Below are 17,212 nucleotides of genomic sequence, written 5' to 3' on the forward strand. Positions count from 1 at the left end.
AATTCTGGTGAAGTTAAATCTACCTACTGAAAATGTTTCAAAGTGTGTCTTTTGTAAAAGCTAGATGTGTGAATCAATTAATAAGGAGCAAATTTATGCAATGTGGAAATTTTTGCCCACAAATCCCCTATGCCACTTGCTTACTTGCTTGTTGAGGGTTCCTTGAGAATCTTAAATACTAGCTTAGTGGTGCAATCTTCTTTCTAAGTTCCCACGATTGAAGGTGCTTCGCCCTATGAACCCTACGTTTTACTTATTTGAGCGAGTCGCCCCCTACCATGTGTAGGTGACACCCTCACTACTTGCAGCCTCTATAACCATATTGAGCCACCTCCTACTGGTGTACCCCCTTGCTGCTAGTGCCCTTGTGTTGCTACTGCTTCATTTTCCTCGTCTTCGTCGTTCAATGCTCTGTTAAAGTTTGATTTTAGGTTCTTATATAATATACCTGAACACCCTTTTTTCAATCCTTCGTCTCGGCCCCCATTTTGAACCCCCTTGTGTGAACGACTCGAGGAGGATTTCTGGGATAAACCTTTCTTTCAAAGATATTTCAATATATTCTTACTTACTCTCTAAATGTTTGAATCTGAATCTTTCCTCTTAAAATGAAAGGATTGATCCGTTCCTAATGCACGAACAAAGAACTAATGAATCATTTCTTTAAAAATAAGATGGGTGGTTCCCATCTGGGACTTTCCTTTAACTTTTCGACATGTGACGATCAGCTCCCTCTGAGATTGCCCTCTGGTACCGTTCGTTTTTTGATTCGATACGATTGACACAGATGGAGTCACCTGCGAAGAACCATCCTCTCGCTAAATCCGGCGATATACACTAGTAAAATTAGTCTAGGTTTCCCGCCGTCTTCTCACTCAGGATTCGATCCAGTTAACGGCAGCGGCATATGTTGCTGCATTTCTTCGGGGGGCGTCGTGAATGAAGACCTAATTGGTGCTGGCCCCATTGATGATTCCTCCATTTGCCCGCTCTTTGGGGGATGACTCCGACGTGTCTTGTCGTCGTTCTGCCGGTTCTAACAATTGGGTGCGAAGACCCCCAAAGAGGGGTCAGTCGAGACCGATTCCTCGTCAAGCTACCTGGAGGATTTCCTCCTCCACGTAGCTTTGAGTTGCGTCTGTTTCTTTGCTGAGCCCGGTGTCGTACAGTGTTGCCAGATTGGGCAAAAAATCCTAAATTAAAAAAAAATCTTGAAATTTTTTTTTTGAGATTCTGGGATGAAACTACTGCTTTTCCATGAAATGAATTTGAAAAATTTTCGAAGATTTCTAAAAATTCAAGTGAGCGCCCTTTCTAACTCGGCCTGCTTTGATTAAAACCCCATTCCGGCAATTTAAAAATGACCCATGTAGAATAAATACGTGATATATTGTGAATCAGGAATCTTTAAGGATAAAGAACTCTCGACTCACTCCTATCCAACGATTGACAAAAATTTTAACGGTAGCATCAAATGCGTAAGAGCTTAAAAAAAATCACTTTTCGAATGGAAAGGCAAAGAATATATATTATAAAAATAATGGTGAAAATTATATAATTAAATGTGGAATGAGGTTTTAATTCAAGCAGCAACGAGGTACTTTATCTGAAAGGAAAATGAATTTTGTGCCTCTGGTAAGGCCTACTTCATGCATTTCGAAAACTCAAAGTATACTTCGAATTCGTTTCGTGACGAGCAGAGACTTAATCTCAGAATCTCAAAGTAAAAATCTTACGTTTTTAATCCGTTACACATCTCCAGACCTTCCTACATCCATACGTCCTATAAATTCATTCGATCGTGGAAGAACGCCCTGAATAACGTTCTTTATGACGCCGCCGAAAATAACAGTAACAATAATAAGAATAATAATAGTAACAATGCTCCAACACTCTTTGTTATCTATTATTAATTGTTTACTTTGTTACTATATGACTTGTGCGTTCGACAAATCCATTGATGACGATGATTTTTTCAAAAAAAAAATCACATAAACCCTAAAAATCTTCGCCCCCCCTTGGCGCTCGAAACTAATATTAATGATTATTTGTGCGCCAAATTGTCAGTTCTGTGCCTTACGCAAAAAAATGTTACCCCCCCCCCCCCTCCCCCCCACGATATATCGCAAAAAAACGCAAACAATTTCAACACTTACTAAGATAACATGTACCATAAATACTAATCAATAAAGTTAAATTAATATTTCTCGGCGACGCGCAGCTCAAATGTAAAAAAATCGAAACGCCATTTGAAAGACAATTTAATGCCCATTCAAAAGATCTATCACAACATACCCCTTTCCATTTGAAAAAATAAGGGTGAATGCCGCCCTCGCTAAGGGGTTGAAGTTACAGTGATAGAATTAATGTGGAAATTTGTTCCCCTGAAAACAAAAGTATACGGGTCCGAGGCATTTTCAAAATTTTCACATACAAAGCAGTAAACTTTGCTGGACTGTTTTCGATGGTCCACCCTGTATACCACTGGACTTTATATTGGACCTCATTAAGAACTCATTGATAGATAACTGTATAAAACCACCACTAGAATAGTTAAGATTATCATTCTTCTCATAATATTCAGTTAAGTAGTTATGCTGTAAGTCTGATCAAGATTATGTTATTTTTTGTAAGATACTAAAGTTGTTTTTAAATTCTTTTAAAAAAACCTTTAATCAATAAGAACTAACTTAATTCGTGTCATAGGAATTCTTTCTCACGAGACTGCAATTCGAATATTTCCTCAGAATTTGCAAAGCCAGCAAACTTGCAATATAAATTGTTAGAATTACTAATTAAAGGAGCTCCTTGATGTTTAGATTTATAATAGAGTAGTTGGTGTAGTATTCTCTGCGTTTTTTTTTAATCTTCCTTTCCAGGACTAAATCCTAACTTGTATATTAATTAATACTGTTTCGTCATCTATTACTGTTATTTTTCACGCCACTATTGAAAATGTGTTGTTATGTTATAGTTTTCAATTATTAAACTACCAACAAAAGGTTGGTGGATTGTTTCAAAGACATATTGTTGATACACAGTGATAGCCACATAAATAAGAACCATGATAAAGATGTATCAACTAATTTACTATAACGGGAATTTAAACAAAAATTATTGTAATTCTACTTAAATAAATATTCCCTTTCGATAAACATTTCTCACATTATTAATAAAACAATACCCTAAGATGAAAAAAACAAATTTCTCGGTCCAAATAAATGCAAAATATATGAGAACCCTTTGAAACTATAAATGTGGTTGCTTTCCGAAGAATAAAAAATTAACAAATGCTTAGGGTTTAAACCACCAGAAAGGCAGGCACACCCAGTTAACACTTAAAAGGCAAGAAAGCCCAATTTTACTTATTCTAAATTGCAATTAAAAAGATGGACCAAAGTTGACTGTACGTACCTTGGTGAAAGCAGTGGAGCCGTGGAAAAGCCCTACTTTCTCAACCATCCCAGAAATTGAGGACCCAACCGATCCTATATCTTGAAGACTCTGAAGGATAATAATAGTTGCTTGCTCTAGTGGGTAGTAGAATTTTTTTCACTTCGTCGGGGTAGAACGCGGCAGTATCACATGTTTTGGCTGTGGTTTCTGCACACTAAAATGAGAAGAATAGTTATAGGTAAATCCCAATTACAGGGGAACAGTCGATGAATCGAAACTTTATGGAAATAATGTGGTCCTCTACAAAAGGTCTGCTACTTTACGACAATGTAAATGATAAGTTTTGATTGCATTGGGAAGAAGGGAAATTTTGTTATTAGTTCTCATATTTCGGGAATAGGGGAACCTACATTTTGTAAACGAGGAATCGTTAGAAAATCCTCTAGGAATGAGTTTCCTTTTTTTTCTTATCTCTTCTTTCTTGTTTCTGTAGATATTCTCTTAATTGATCGGGATGATATCCTTTCTTAATTTTTGCTTCTCAGTTTTAAATAAGATTATATTTTTATATCAGATCTAAAAGTTGAAGTCAGTTTCCACTTTTTTGCTAATGAAAACAAACGACGAACTTTCCCGGTCTGATTACTGACACGGGAATGTCATAATTGTCATTCGATATGTTTGTCGGGTTAGCGGTCTGTCGGGTTAGTGGACGTAGGGCTTTCACTATCCGACTTGAGATTATTCGCAGGATGTAGAGTGGTTATCGGTACTTGTGAATGTATATATTTACGTACTACACAATAAACTTATACCTAAATGTGTGTTGTTAGAGTTTGTTCACCAAAGATTGTGGCAGCCAAGTTTTCACCGTGTCGAGTGAAAAGAAGCGTCGCAGATGTAAGAGGGTGAGTCGTTTTTTTTTTGGGACGTGACCCCGTGGATAAAAAATCTTGGCGGAAGACGATACTGGTGCCCGTGTAACCAGCCTGTATGAGGTTTCACCCACTAAAAAACCCCATGTTACAAAAAGATTTTGAGTTTTGACGCTCGATTTTCTTGATCGCGCTTTTGTTTTTCTTCTGTGAGCTAGCAGAGTTGAGTGAAACTATCGCCTTTTGTTTTGCTATCGCTCTTGGCTTTTCTTGCCTGTCCAAGGAGGTGTTTGTTACCTCTCGTTCCTTTTGACTAAGTTACCCCGCCGACATGGGGTTTTTCTGCCCTCTTCTGTCTGTCGGACGCTTCTTTCTTCGTCGGCTTTGATCCTTGGTTTCTTCTTTTTGCAACGATGGGTCAGAAAATCCAGGAAGGCTGCTCTGGTTTTCGTTTTCCCATCATTGCCGAGGAAGCCTTGCGGCTGTTGTCTTTCCTTCTAGCCTGCATTAGCTTGCTTGGTCATGTGCAGGTCTGTTCCTTATTGTCATTCGTTATCTAGTAACTGGTTTCTTGGTCTTTTATGCGGAATGGTTTGCTCCAGAGTATAATCTGTTGCTTTCCGGATTAGCTCGTTTTGGTGTTGCTCCGTTGCTTGGAATGTCTTGATCGCACGTTCTTTTATAACGTCCGTCATTTTCTTGTACTTTTGATCTCTTTTTATCGCCTGGTTACTAACGTACCAAGGCGCGATTAACGCCATTCTCAGAACAATGTTTTCCACTGCCTGGAGAGTCTGTAAGTGCAACTTTGCTGCATAACCCCATAGGGTTGATGCATACGTTAGCTGAGGTTGAATTACAGTTTTAACTAGTGTGACTTTGTTCTTCAGTGGCAATTTAGACCTTTTGTTTATCATCGGATACAGTATGGCTCTTGTCGTCTTTGCTTTAGTTCTTGTTTTCGTTACATGTGCTCGCCACGTGAGGTTTTCCTCCATGTCTACACCTAGATACGTGACTTTCTTGGCCCATGGTACTTCTTCGTTCTTGATTTTCACTCGGTCCTTGATCTTGATCCTTTTTCTTCATTTGAAGACGATTGCCTAGGTTTTTTCGACGTTTAGATCTATTTTCCATTTAGAAAACCACGTTTCAAGAGCTGTGATTTCTTCTTGCAAGTTTCTAACTAGCAATTTCTCGTTCCAGGATCTTGCCAGTATTGCGGTGTCATCTGCGTATAAAGCCAGTTCGGTTTTTTCCGTCTTTGGAGGGTCTGACACGTAGACATTGTACAAGAACGGCGATAGCACCGCTCCTTGAGGTACTCCTGCTTTCATGGTCCTGTAACTCGACTAACTGTCGTTCAATTTGAGGCGGAACTTCCTGTCGGCGAGGAAGAATCTAACGAGCTTGACAAGCAGTACCAGGAGTCCTGAGTCCAACAGTCTCACCAGCAACCCGCCGTGCCATACGCTGTCAAATGCCTTCGCAACATCCAACAGAATCGTTCCAACTGCTTGATTGTTATTGAAACCCTGCGTGATGAATTTCACCATTCGCAGAATTTGTAGTTCTGTCGAGTGTTCTTTCCTGAATCCGAATTGCTCAGGCGGGATGGTATCTAGTCTTTCCTCGTTTTCCTTGAGTCTTGTTAGAATCACCCTCTCCACGAGGGTGCGTCGTTGCGCAACCCTGCCTTTTATACCCTCCCGGTCAAACATTCTGGAACGTCTCGCCGGAAGTTCTGGAGGCCGTTTTCCCGCCGGCTGTTTAAATCGCCTAGGAAACCGATAGGTTGTTCTGGTGCACGTCAAACTGTTATAGTCTGACAGTTGACAGCTTGACGCGCTCAAAGGTCTGTGGCGCTGACACCGCCACAGACCTTTAAGTTGTCAGTTGTATATGTCACCATGTTAAATAGAAGCAATCTGACAGGATCATGACGTTTGAGCCTCAAAATTTGAGGATATACTACTTAAAATTCCTGTGCAACTTTAATTTAGGTTTCAAAAGTTTCATGGTTATAATCATTTTCTAATTCTATAGGATAGTTGCTGATTCCGCCAAATGTCCAAAAGTGTTCGGGAGCTTTCATTGGATTTTTCAAGATAGCGTAGTCAATCGTTCGGTATATAACCAGGAATATTAGAATCAATTAAAGTACCGTCGATCCTGGGGAGATCTTCACATTGTTAGTAGTTTTTTTACGTATCTATTCACAAATTTGAAGGTATTTGATTGCGTCTTAAATTCAAGGCTCCCAACTTAGGTAATAAAAAGCATTGAATTGTGATGATATTTTATAATTTTGCGAAAAATGATATTTCTTTCCCTAAAGACCAAAAACGAATTCAAAGATATGTGCAAAAAATCTAGGCTTATATACTAGAAATATTTTTTACTGGCTATGCCCATTTACGGTTTGCGAATAGCGTTTCCATAAATTGAACAAGAAAATATAACAAAAATATTATCTTAACTTTGTTGAAAGTCATCTTGTGTAAGGGTGAGTGGAGTAGCTTATTAAGTGATATGAACCGTTTGAGTTATTTAATCTTAAATAACATAAAATAATCGTAATGCATGTAAAACATAAAATTAAATATTGAACAATTTCATAGATAAATATATATATATATATTATTTTTTTAAATCTAAAATTGACCTTTGGACAGCATTTATTAATCCTGCGCCACTGCTCCAAATTTCAATTCAGACGTTGGCAATCCTGCATACCTAACCTCATTTTTGGCTTCTGGTCTGAAAAGTAAAAAATCAATAATGTCCTCAACTATTAAAGATTATTCATTTTGCTACAGTTAGAGGATTAGGTGTTACTAGAGAAAAATAAGATGAAATGGGACTCCTTCTGTGTTCTACAAATCATCAGTCTCCCATTTGTCCTGTTTCTGTGCGTTCTAGGAGAATTAGGTAACCCCTACACAATTTTGGGTGTACATCCTAGGGCCTCTCAACAAGAGATCAGGCGAGCTTATATACAACTAGCTAAAGAATGGTATGTTGTTAATAATATATTGAACTTTTGCGTCGTGCAGTCCTTCTGGATTTGGTTTATGTTTTAAATCATTTTGTAATCTGGTTAACTTGGTGTTTCTTGGCTTTCTTGAGATAGCTGCAAAGTGGCAAAACTCCTGGAATAGTCAGATTGTTTAGGAATGATCTCAATAATGGTTATCAAATTTTCTACAGGGAAGTTTATTTGTGATGCCTTAGTCTATGATTTTAACGGCAATGTTGCCAAGTTTGTGATTGTTCAAATATTGTGGATAACAGTTTTTTTTTGTTCGGGGTTGTATTGCTTAATTCACGTTTTTTGACAAATAAACAATGAAATATAATATGTGAAATTCCAATTCAAGATCTGACTTACACTTTTTCACAAAATTACTTAAGTTAACTGGTACACAAGTAAATTTTAGAATGCTCATTTAATTTAGATTTAAAATGTGGAAAGATGAGTAACTAAACATTACACAGAATTAAAACATTCAAATCAAATCATATACTCATCTGGTTCATAAAAACCTTCTTGCAGCTTAGGTCACACATATATTCTTTTCTTATTGCTTTTTATATTTTTTCACATATATAGATTTTTTTTCTATGGACTATACTGATGCCATAGCTATTTTAGATAATTTTATATTTTTATTGGCCAGATACTGTATATGACTTAAGCTATTCTCTGCTATCCATAATACACAAAATCATATAACACCCTGTATGTTCTTCAACCAATTATTTTAATTTTTAAGCTTATGCTCTACCTTGGTACTTATCTTGTATTATACCTGGCCAGTATTATTATTTTATAGAAATATTCTCCAGTTTAGCTACTGTATCAATTAATTAAAAAAAAATTACACCATAAGGCTTGTTCTAGTTATTTAATTACCTTTTTTGTGTACTGTAGGCATCCTGACAAATCAAAATCACCACAAGCTGAAGAGAGATTTGTAGAAATTAAACAGGCATATGAACTTCTTTCGGATACTGAAAGACGTTCTTTATATGACAAAAAGGGGATTACTGAAGATGGCTTTCATAAAAGGCCTGTGCGTCAAGCATTTTTTACCCAGAATCCATTTGATGACATGTTTGGGCCTCAGGGAGCTCATTTCAATTTTCAGGAAAATGACATAACTTTTTTTCACAAATTATCAATAAGTACCAGGTGAAAGTCTACAGTAAGTTGCTGTTGCAGGGAATGAAAGAATTATTACTTGTTCTAGACATTATGATAATGTAATTTTACCCAGAAGTGAAAAGAACCCATATCTGCTATTCTTCTACACAGATTGGTGTTTTTCATGTTTATTGTCAGCACCACATTGCCGTAAACTAAGCGAGAATTTGGGGCCATTGGGCATTGATTTTGTGACAGTACACTCAGCCAGAGAGCCAAATTTGAGTAGGCGTCTAAACGTGCCATCAGTACCATCTTTAGTTTTTCTCATCGATGGACGATCCTACATTTACAAAGAGGGAATCTCTAATATTCCAAAAATTATTGGTAAATATGGAAGTTTTATTTGCAAAGACGAATGCCATAGAATTTTTATTTTTCTTTCCTATGTTCCTTTTGCATTTAAGCGAAGTATTCAAAAACTCTTTAACAATGAAATTTTATGGCCAACTATAATGCAAATAATCAAATATGGAATTTTTAATTATTTTCATTTAACAGAATTTATGAAAAGTAAATTTCCCTATAAGTTGGTTTCTAAAGTTGGTGAAGAGAATTTAAATGAATTTCTCAATGGATGGACAGACAATAGAGTTAGAGGCTTGATACTGCCACATAAAATAAATATTAGGTTACGCTATTTGGTTACAGCATTCCATTTTCGAAATAGAGTAGCTTTCGGGTAAGTGTTTTAGCCTGATTTGTCTTTAATAATTTAAGTAAAATGGATTTTTTTGAGGTAGAATGGCTGAAACTGATACCATTCACAGTAAATATAAAGTACCAGCAGACATGGATACGGTGCTCATATTTAATGAGAATATATCCTTCCCCGTGGCCAGTGTAACAATGAAAGATATACCCTCATCAACACTGCACAATATCATTTCTTCAAACCAATATCTGGCACTTCCAAGACTGTCATCTCAGGTATGTTTGAAGCATCTTAGTTTTCAATGAAACACATCTATTTAAAATTTTAGGGTGTATTGGATGAACTATGTCCTTGTGCATGGAATAAGCCTAAAATGAAGATATGTGTTGCACTGGTAACAGATGATTCAACAATTCATGATCCTCATAGGCAAACATTTAGACAGTATGCAAAAGATTTTCCATATAGTGGTGAAAAAGTTCGCTTTGCCTATATGTATCACAAGAGACAGGCAACATTTATAAATGCGCTTAAACAAGGTAAGTTATTATATCATGTTACTGTATTATAAATGTTGTCAATTTGAAAATCTATTCTTGTCAAATATTAAATTGCGTTACTTTACCCTAATTTAGCGAATCTTGTAGCTCTTAAGATATTCGCTAACCAACGATTGGATTTTAGTAATAGGCACCCTGTATAATCAATTTTTCCCTAGCTTGACTGAAAACTTTTTGCAGATGGTGAATACGTAGAACCACTACTGCGTATAGTGGTGTTTTGGAGACTAGACACGTCTCGGATAAAATATGAATGGGCACCGATTAAGTGGGAACTCGATAGTTTAACTAATCTAAACAACAGCCATGAAAAACTAGCCGAAACGATCTTAAGACTGTTGAAATCAACTGAATCTTTCCCATATGAGGCATACGTTACTGTAAGTTAAGTTTCACCAAATAAAAAATGTCATTAAAGATCTAAGTTCACCTTAATTTTAGGACTTATTTGATGAGCATGCCGTAAGCCTTCTTAAGAGAATCTTCCTGCGGATATCGCAATTTGTGGATTATCTTTACGACAATCTTGACAAAAAGCAGGTTTTACCAGTGTTATCAATTATTGGGACCATTTCGTTTATTTTGAGCATCGGGTATTTTATGGCTCATCTTGTGTAAGTTTGATAATTTATTCAATGTTATATTTTTATTAGATCTTCAACATATTTTAGTGAAAAAGAAGAGAAAACGATAAAACAAATGAAAGCTAACCTAGAATCTGGTAACAACAATAATAACACGAATCCTCCATACCAACCCGAGTTAAAACTTCATGAATTAAGGTCCGAAAAGTATAATGGGTTGGTGAGGTTATTAAAACCAGGCTGCAGGACTATTTTATTGATCTTGGATATGCAATCTAGGCAGCAACTGGTTCCTCCATTTCATAGGGCCGTATGGCCCTATCGCAAGTACGTAAATTACCATTTTTGATGTTTTTGTGCATTTGAAATCATCAGACAATTAGATTCACGTGATCTTTAACGCCTTGTTCTATTCTTGTTCTAGAAATAAGACTCTTAATTTTGCCTTCATGTATATTGAAAGAGGCTTAAGTTGGTATAAAGAATTACTACAGCTATCCTTGTTTGAAGAAAGAAACCTAAATATAAATCCAAGAAATTGTGTTGGGACTGTATTGTCATTAAATGGGCATAGAAAATATTTCTGCATGTTTCACGCAAAGCATACAGAAAGTAAGCAAAAGGTAAGTCCCATATGTTGGAAGATAAAATTAAGATAAAAATATTGCTTTTTGAAATTAAAATATTATGTTCTTAACAGCAAATGAAAGTTGGCATAAAGACGAACCAAAAAGACTGCGAAAGCGGTGCATTTATAGGATTCAATTCTGAAGACTCCGAATCCGAGTCAGAAGAAATTCTCCTCCAAAAGAACCTATTAGATGATTTGTCCATTTGGTTAGATCGTCTCTTTGAAGGCACCACTCAAAGATACCACATCAATTACTGGCCGGAATTTCCTATTAAGTAATAGTATGGTAATAGCCCATAGTTGGCATTGATCTATAAAACATTTTATCGAACAAAAGTCCAGAACTTTCTAGAATCGCCTTTGTTTTATTGCTTTATGGTTGTAGTGGACCGGCCTTTGATAATTGCATTGATTTGGCAATAAGTCAAAGACACAATGCATTGTAAATGATGCAGCTTCGTGCGACGAGTGATTAACACACGTTTTTATTCAAGACAGATTATTAAATATCAAAATATTCAACTGATAACTATTAAAATTTGTATCTCGGTTAATTTAGGTAATTAAATTATTGTTAAAATATAAATAGCTTAAGAATATTAATCAAAAATTACAAAAAAATGTTATAGGCAAATATGCACCTGTTAAATATCATTAATGGATTTTTTCAATATCGACATTATGTTACATTGTTTTCTAGCGATTTACTCATTGTGAAGAGTATTATGTTTTAAGATAAAGATTGACTCATAGAAGGAACAAGTATTTACCCAACAAATGTCGAAAATGATACGTTACCGCACGCATATTGCAGCTGAACAAACGAGAAGGGGGGTCAGTACGATCAACACTCTAATGTCATATAGACATTTTCGCAAATATTTTTCGTTACAATATTTTCCTACGTGTGGATTCATGTTAATTTATTTTGTCTTCTATAAGTTCAATTAAATATCTGTACTGGAACAAAGTGTACTTGTACGGTAAAAACATGGCTTGCTAACTTCCCACAAATATTTTTAACGCTGACACGTGTCACTTTGTTTTTCATGCGTTCTAAATTTTAATCCACCTTTATTTACAGCTTTTTTGCACGTTCGTAGAAGGTTTAGCTTACAAAACAAATTAGTCTCAGAGTGGGTATAATTCTGCTACAGCAAATACTCGTTTTTCAGCCCATGTTATATATAGGTATTATTTTGTAAAGTTACTGCATTTCGTCCCTTAATTGAAAATTGTTCATTTTTTCATCCGCATTCGGTAGAACGAGCCGTTGCCTCAGTTTTAATTTTCAATATATGTAGTCGCATTGAGATATTTATTTATTGTTTATAAAGACGGTTTTCGTGTCTGTTGTGTTAAATAAAAAGTCGTTCAATACTTTGTGTTCTAATTGTACATATTTTACTTATATACGGTGATTCAGAAAGAACCTTAGTGAACATTTTTTTATAAATTTATTTTTCAATGGTTAATAAGTCAGAGTCCTGGCAACTTTATCTAGAAGTTAATATCCACGAAAATTTAAAATTTAGATAGTTTTGTGACGACACTTACCAAAAATTTTCAGGGTAAAACTGAAATGCCCTACAGAGGATTAGCTACATAAAAATACGTAAAAATTGGATTAAGAGATTCACAATTTGATCAGTCCATGTTTTATGTTGCTCGCAAAAAAATGTAAAAAATGCTGAAATATTATTACTAAATACTGATATTTTTATACCGCACATAAATTCTCACAATGAGCAGGCTTGAGAAAATGATCAAAATTAAGAGAGCAAGTTAGAATATATACAATTTCAATTGTTTTATCTTAATATTGCTTAACTAGACTTTTCTTTATTACCTACTTTATTTATCATTCATGCACAAAAACAAATTAAAGGAATACATTACAAATAACCTGCATTATAATATCTAGGAACCTATTAAGTTTATATTGCCACATCTGATACTGTTTAAGTAATTAAAAATCATTATTCTTAAGCGGAACAACTCCAATAATAATCACCTTTTCTCAAACGCTAATTTGATTGAATTCATGACAAGAATCTGTAAAACCTTTGCATCAAAATATAAAACCCTGACGTCCTTTTCCTCGAGATCTTACTTATTTTGAATCGTAATCAAGTTCATTGGCATCCACCAATTCAAAATCGCTATCACTACCACTAGCACTTCTTCTCTTTGTTTCTGGGAGTTTGCTGTAAACTGCGGATTGAAACATATTTGCGACTAGATTTCCCCCTACTGTAGAAATCATGCTGCGAATCATACCAACACCTTCAATATTGCTGGGTAGTGACGGTGATTGCTCTACTTTTAAAAAGTTTAAATCTTTAGAGTAAGGGTCATCTTCCGATGAACTAGTGTTAAAATGATCGGAGTCGAACCTGATGTCTTTGTTTTCCGAATCAGAATCGCTCGAGAGTTCACCGGGTGTAACTAAGACTCCCGCCCTTGTGAGTCGTGGAATTAAATCTTCTTCTTGGATTTCTTGATGACTCTCTACTATTTCTAAGTACGAAGGCATTGAGGATATCCCGCTGATTAGGCTGTTTGTAACTGAATCTGAAAGAGATAAATATGATACACATACGTGTGGGGAATTGATTCTCATCTTTTATTTACAATATGGCTTGCCATGGAAATTTTCCTGTATAATCTATGTCGTAAGTGCTCGTTTCTACATTCCTTAATAATTATAATATTTCTAAATGCCACTCTTGACATATTTGGAAATCCACTTAAATATTATATATGTTTTTATATAAAAACTCTGTTGTATTCAATATATTGTTTAATCAAAATTTGAATATTTTAACTTATGAACAATTCAAAGGTTTAACAAAACAAAGCAGAGAAATGCCTGAATGGAAGTGATAATAAATTATATGCCGATATATAAGCACATTATCTATTATATGATTATATATATAAAAAATATACCTACGATTTGCCATTATATCCACATGTAATTTGTTCTCTTTTCCTTTAACTTTCATGCACTTTATTGCAATTAGTTGGCATATGACATAACTTTTTTGAGCTATTTTTACAACTTTGTTTTTTCTCAAATGAAATTTTAAAACTAACGCAAATATGTCAAACTGCCATGGCTTGCTATGTTGCAAATAAAAATTAAACAGATCAAATAATACTTGCCTGCAGTTCTATCTGTCAACACACTTTCTACATCTGCATCGTGTCTGTTAAAGTCTTTCCCTTGAATGAATGGAATTAGTTCATCTTCAGCAAGAACATCTAGAATTGGTTATTTTATTAATTTCTTTTAATTATTCTAATGTTTCAAGTATACTTACATGTTGGTGTTCCTAATGCATTAAAAACTGATTCAATTTTCAATAAAATTGGTTTTGGGATGGATAAGCACACTTGTCTGATAATAAATAAAAACATAACTATAGCATAGGCAGATTTTACAAGAGGAATGTTTTTAGATATCCAGAGCAGTGTCCAAAATAGTAAAATCATAGGTGGGTAATACTGAAAACATCAATCATATAACAAAGCTTCCAATTGTGTAAAATATTTTTAAAAACCATACCAAAATAGGGCTTTCCCTCCTTAATGTACAAATATTATGGAACATGTTGTGGAGAATAGTTCTTACTTTTTTTAAGATGCTGGAATATCCCCCCTTATACTGAGTATACAAATCACTCCTTTTAATCCAGTCATAAATAAACACTATTAGGGTAATTACACTCATAAAGCCATAGAATTGTGGTCTGTATAGCAGGGTAGTCCTGCAATAATTAAAATTCCTGTGAAGTTTTGAATTCAATAATAAATTCAAATTAGTTCAAAATATTGCAAAATTCAAACTATGAGGGCTCTCACAGGTGGGTACAATAAAATTGTAAATATTTTTAGGGCATATAAGTTGTAGTCTAATCTAATTGATACCTAAAGTTTCATGTGAAGGACATATTCAAAGGTGATAAGCTAACAGACAACAATCTTCTATATCTATTAATTTTGACTGAGAGGGTAACTAGAAAATCTTATATGTTTATAGTTTCAAATTAAGGGGTTACCATTAAATATCTCACCAACAAAATATTTAAATAAAGACTTGCTTATGATATCTTAACGCCTCTTTAAGCTATTGTTTTCATGATCATGATTTACAAAATACTCTATTTAAATAGACAGAATTGTGAGTTGTATTATTTAGAAAAATCTTACTTTTGCGGATACTTACAAGAAAATGAAATTAACTGCCAACATAAATTGCAAAGAAGTCTCTATATCATGCCACAAAAATATGTCCAGAAGTTTTTCGAAATAAATATCAATTAGTCCAACCTCTTCGATAATCTCTGTTGTTGGTGCCTTTTTCTCAAAATAGCTCGTTATGAAGGATCGGACATTCCGCAGCAAGTTCATATTGATACAGTTTCAATATGAAAATTTCGTGCTGTATGCCGATCAGATGAATTTGTTAATAGTTTCTTGCGGTTTGCCCTAAATATTTGTTATGAAACTCTAATTATTTATAAAAATATTATTTTAAACCTCTCGTGTTGTAAACAAAGAATTCAAGGATACGTCATGCTTCAAACTTCAACTTTCAAAAGGTAAGTTCGATAACCTCAGATTTTGTATTTTTTTAAATATTCATGACAGCAACTGCGTTCAAAGTGTGGGTGTGTTATAAGAACATGCACTCTTTCGTTCATCACACATATTTAACATTGAACTTTTGAGAACATTCTTTTATGTCAGTACAGCAGCATCCTAGTCATCAGATGCAGTTTCCACGACAGCTTGCCAGCTGAAATTGCCTTATGAATCATGTCAATTAACGTTAATCAGCGGTCAAATATAGCGTTGAAAAACCGTAATCAAGGTAATCAAGGAAAAACCGATGAATTCAAAAAAGGGCGTTCATAAGAAAAATCAAGGCGGATAATGGTTGTCGAAAATCGAAATGTTGAATTTCATATAGCCATCTCCACATTATATAAAAGGAAAAGTGCAATGATAAAGTGTCAATAATTTTGAATTATTTCTTCAACTACGGGCAGGAAAAAATAATGTTTTTTCAAAAATTAAGTTCTCAATAAAAACATTTATTACAATAAAATATAAATCAGTTATTCAGAGGGTAACTTTGTTTTCTCTCTAATCAATAATTTACCTTTCTGATATTTTGGTATAATTACTTCATGCAGTTTTCCAAGTTTCTCATTTACATAGTCCTCAGCAGAAAAAGATTCAACTTCTTTACATTGATTAATAAGAACTGCTTGGAAGGCCTTTTCTTTCTTCATTTCTCTCTTTTGTCTTCTCTAGTACATTTAAAAAAGTGTATGATTAAATTGAGCCATTGGTGAACTAAACATCATAATTCAATCAGTTATTTTATAAAGGAAATATAATTTATCAAAATTGAATGATATATTCAATTTATTATTCCTCCACTGTAGCATTACTAAGTTTTTAAAGGATGTTTAATGAGCATTCATTTTATCAACAGAGACAATCTTCATAAAAGTGACATTTTCTTTTAAGTAGTATTTTCTTTAGTACAGTTTGTCTGAACTAGCACTTTATATATCATAACTGATTCAATTGTAATTTAATCCTTTCATTGTCATGGTCATATAATTTCGAATTCTGTGAAACTGTTATGCACCACATATATTTGTATATTTGTGAGATTAAAATACATAAGTGGTTGTTTGCAGCTATTGACAAGAAGCTAAATAATTTTATCAAATAAAAGCAGAATAGCAAATGAATTGATATATTCTTGATGGTTCTATTCAGGTACTCCACAGCAAAAAGGATTAAATAAATCATCCTTAGATTATAATAATACATTTTTGGAATAGAAAACACTCACCTTGGCCCATTCAAATTTCATCTTCTTTCGCAATTTCTTAAGCTTGTGTTTTTTCATTTTCTTTCTTCTTATAACAATCATTCGAACAGCTAATTTTGGAATTTCTGAATTTTCCGTACTAGGAACAATTATTTCATTTTGAATTTTAATGGGTTCTATGAGAGGTGGTATTCTCAGTAAACCACTTGGAAGGTCTATAATACTTTTTATAGAAACGGGGTTTTGAATTTTATAGTTTTGTTGGTAGATCCAATGGTTTAATAAGGGGGCTATTTGAATATTTGAAATTTGCTGGGGTTGAGTTGTTAACCATCGTTTAATTACTGGAGATCCCACTGAAATGTCTCGCTATTAATAATGATGCGAAATATAGGGCGATTAAACATGCTCACGTTTTAATGAACTTAACTGGAATAGTCGGGAGAG

General features: G+C 34.4%; 2 protein-coding genes and 1 long non-coding RNA gene across 3 annotated transcripts; 1 reads left to right on the forward strand and 2 right to left on the reverse strand.

Moving 5' to 3' along the window:
* Positions 1 to 1,136: 1,136 nt before the first annotated feature.
* On the reverse strand, positions 1,137 to 4,006 carry LOC136339963 (uncharacterized). Its single transcript, XR_010732229.1, has 3 exons — positions 3,807 to 4,006; positions 3,415 to 3,610; positions 1,137 to 1,193 (listed from the first exon to the last, which is right to left on the reverse strand). It is a non-coding gene; the product is annotated as an uncharacterized lncRNA (long non-coding RNA).
* Positions 4,007 to 6,992: 2,986 nt separating this feature from the next.
* On the forward strand, positions 6,993 to 12,975 carry l(3)80Fg (dnaJ homolog subfamily C member 16 l(3)80Fg). Its single transcript, XM_066283907.1, has 11 exons — positions 6,993 to 7,287; positions 8,206 to 8,466; positions 8,525 to 8,805; positions 8,980 to 9,160; positions 9,222 to 9,408; positions 9,462 to 9,672; positions 9,874 to 10,073; positions 10,135 to 10,307; positions 10,365 to 10,604; positions 10,702 to 10,900; positions 10,978 to 12,975. Exons 1-11 carry the CDS (start codon positions 7,124 to 7,126, stop codon positions 11,185 to 11,187), a joined length of 2,307 nt encoding a protein of 768 aa, XP_066140004.1. The 5' UTR covers positions 6,993 to 7,123; the 3' UTR covers positions 11,188 to 12,975.
* LOC136340128 (uncharacterized) lies at positions 12,347 to 15,510 on the reverse strand. The gene is made up of 5 exons (XM_066283936.1): positions 15,140 to 15,510; positions 14,480 to 14,681; positions 14,235 to 14,418; positions 14,077 to 14,175; positions 12,347 to 13,482 (listed from the first exon to the last, which is right to left on the reverse strand). Exons 1-5 carry the CDS (start codon positions 15,322 to 15,324, stop codon positions 13,022 to 13,024), a joined length of 1,131 nt encoding a protein of 376 aa, XP_066140033.1. The 5' UTR covers positions 15,325 to 15,510; the 3' UTR covers positions 12,347 to 13,021.
* Between the last annotated feature and the right edge of the window lie 1,702 nt (positions 15,511 to 17,212).

The sequence above is a fragment of the Euwallacea fornicatus genome, chromosome 7, assembly GCF_040115645.1.
Source record: "Euwallacea fornicatus isolate EFF26 chromosome 7, ASM4011564v1, whole genome shotgun sequence".
NCBI classification, from domain to species: domain Eukaryota; kingdom Metazoa; phylum Arthropoda; class Insecta; order Coleoptera; family Curculionidae; genus Euwallacea; species Euwallacea fornicatus.

What these genes read in the sequence shown, in the direction of transcription:
- LOC136340128 (XM_066283936.1), bottom strand. Translation starts at nt 15,324, where the DNA reads ATGAACTTGCTGCGGAATGTCCGATCCTTCATAACGAGCTATTTTGAG. An exon ending in TGCATTAGGAACACCAACAT is followed by an intron (nt 14,176 to 14,234) that starts GTAAGTATACTT and finishes AACCAATTCTAG; the next exon opens with ATGTTCTTGCTGAAGATGAA. An exon ending in GTTGACAGATAGAACTGCAG is followed by an intron (nt 13,483 to 14,076) that starts GCAAGTATTATT and finishes TATCTCTTTCAG; the next exon opens with ATTCAGTTACAAACAGCCTA.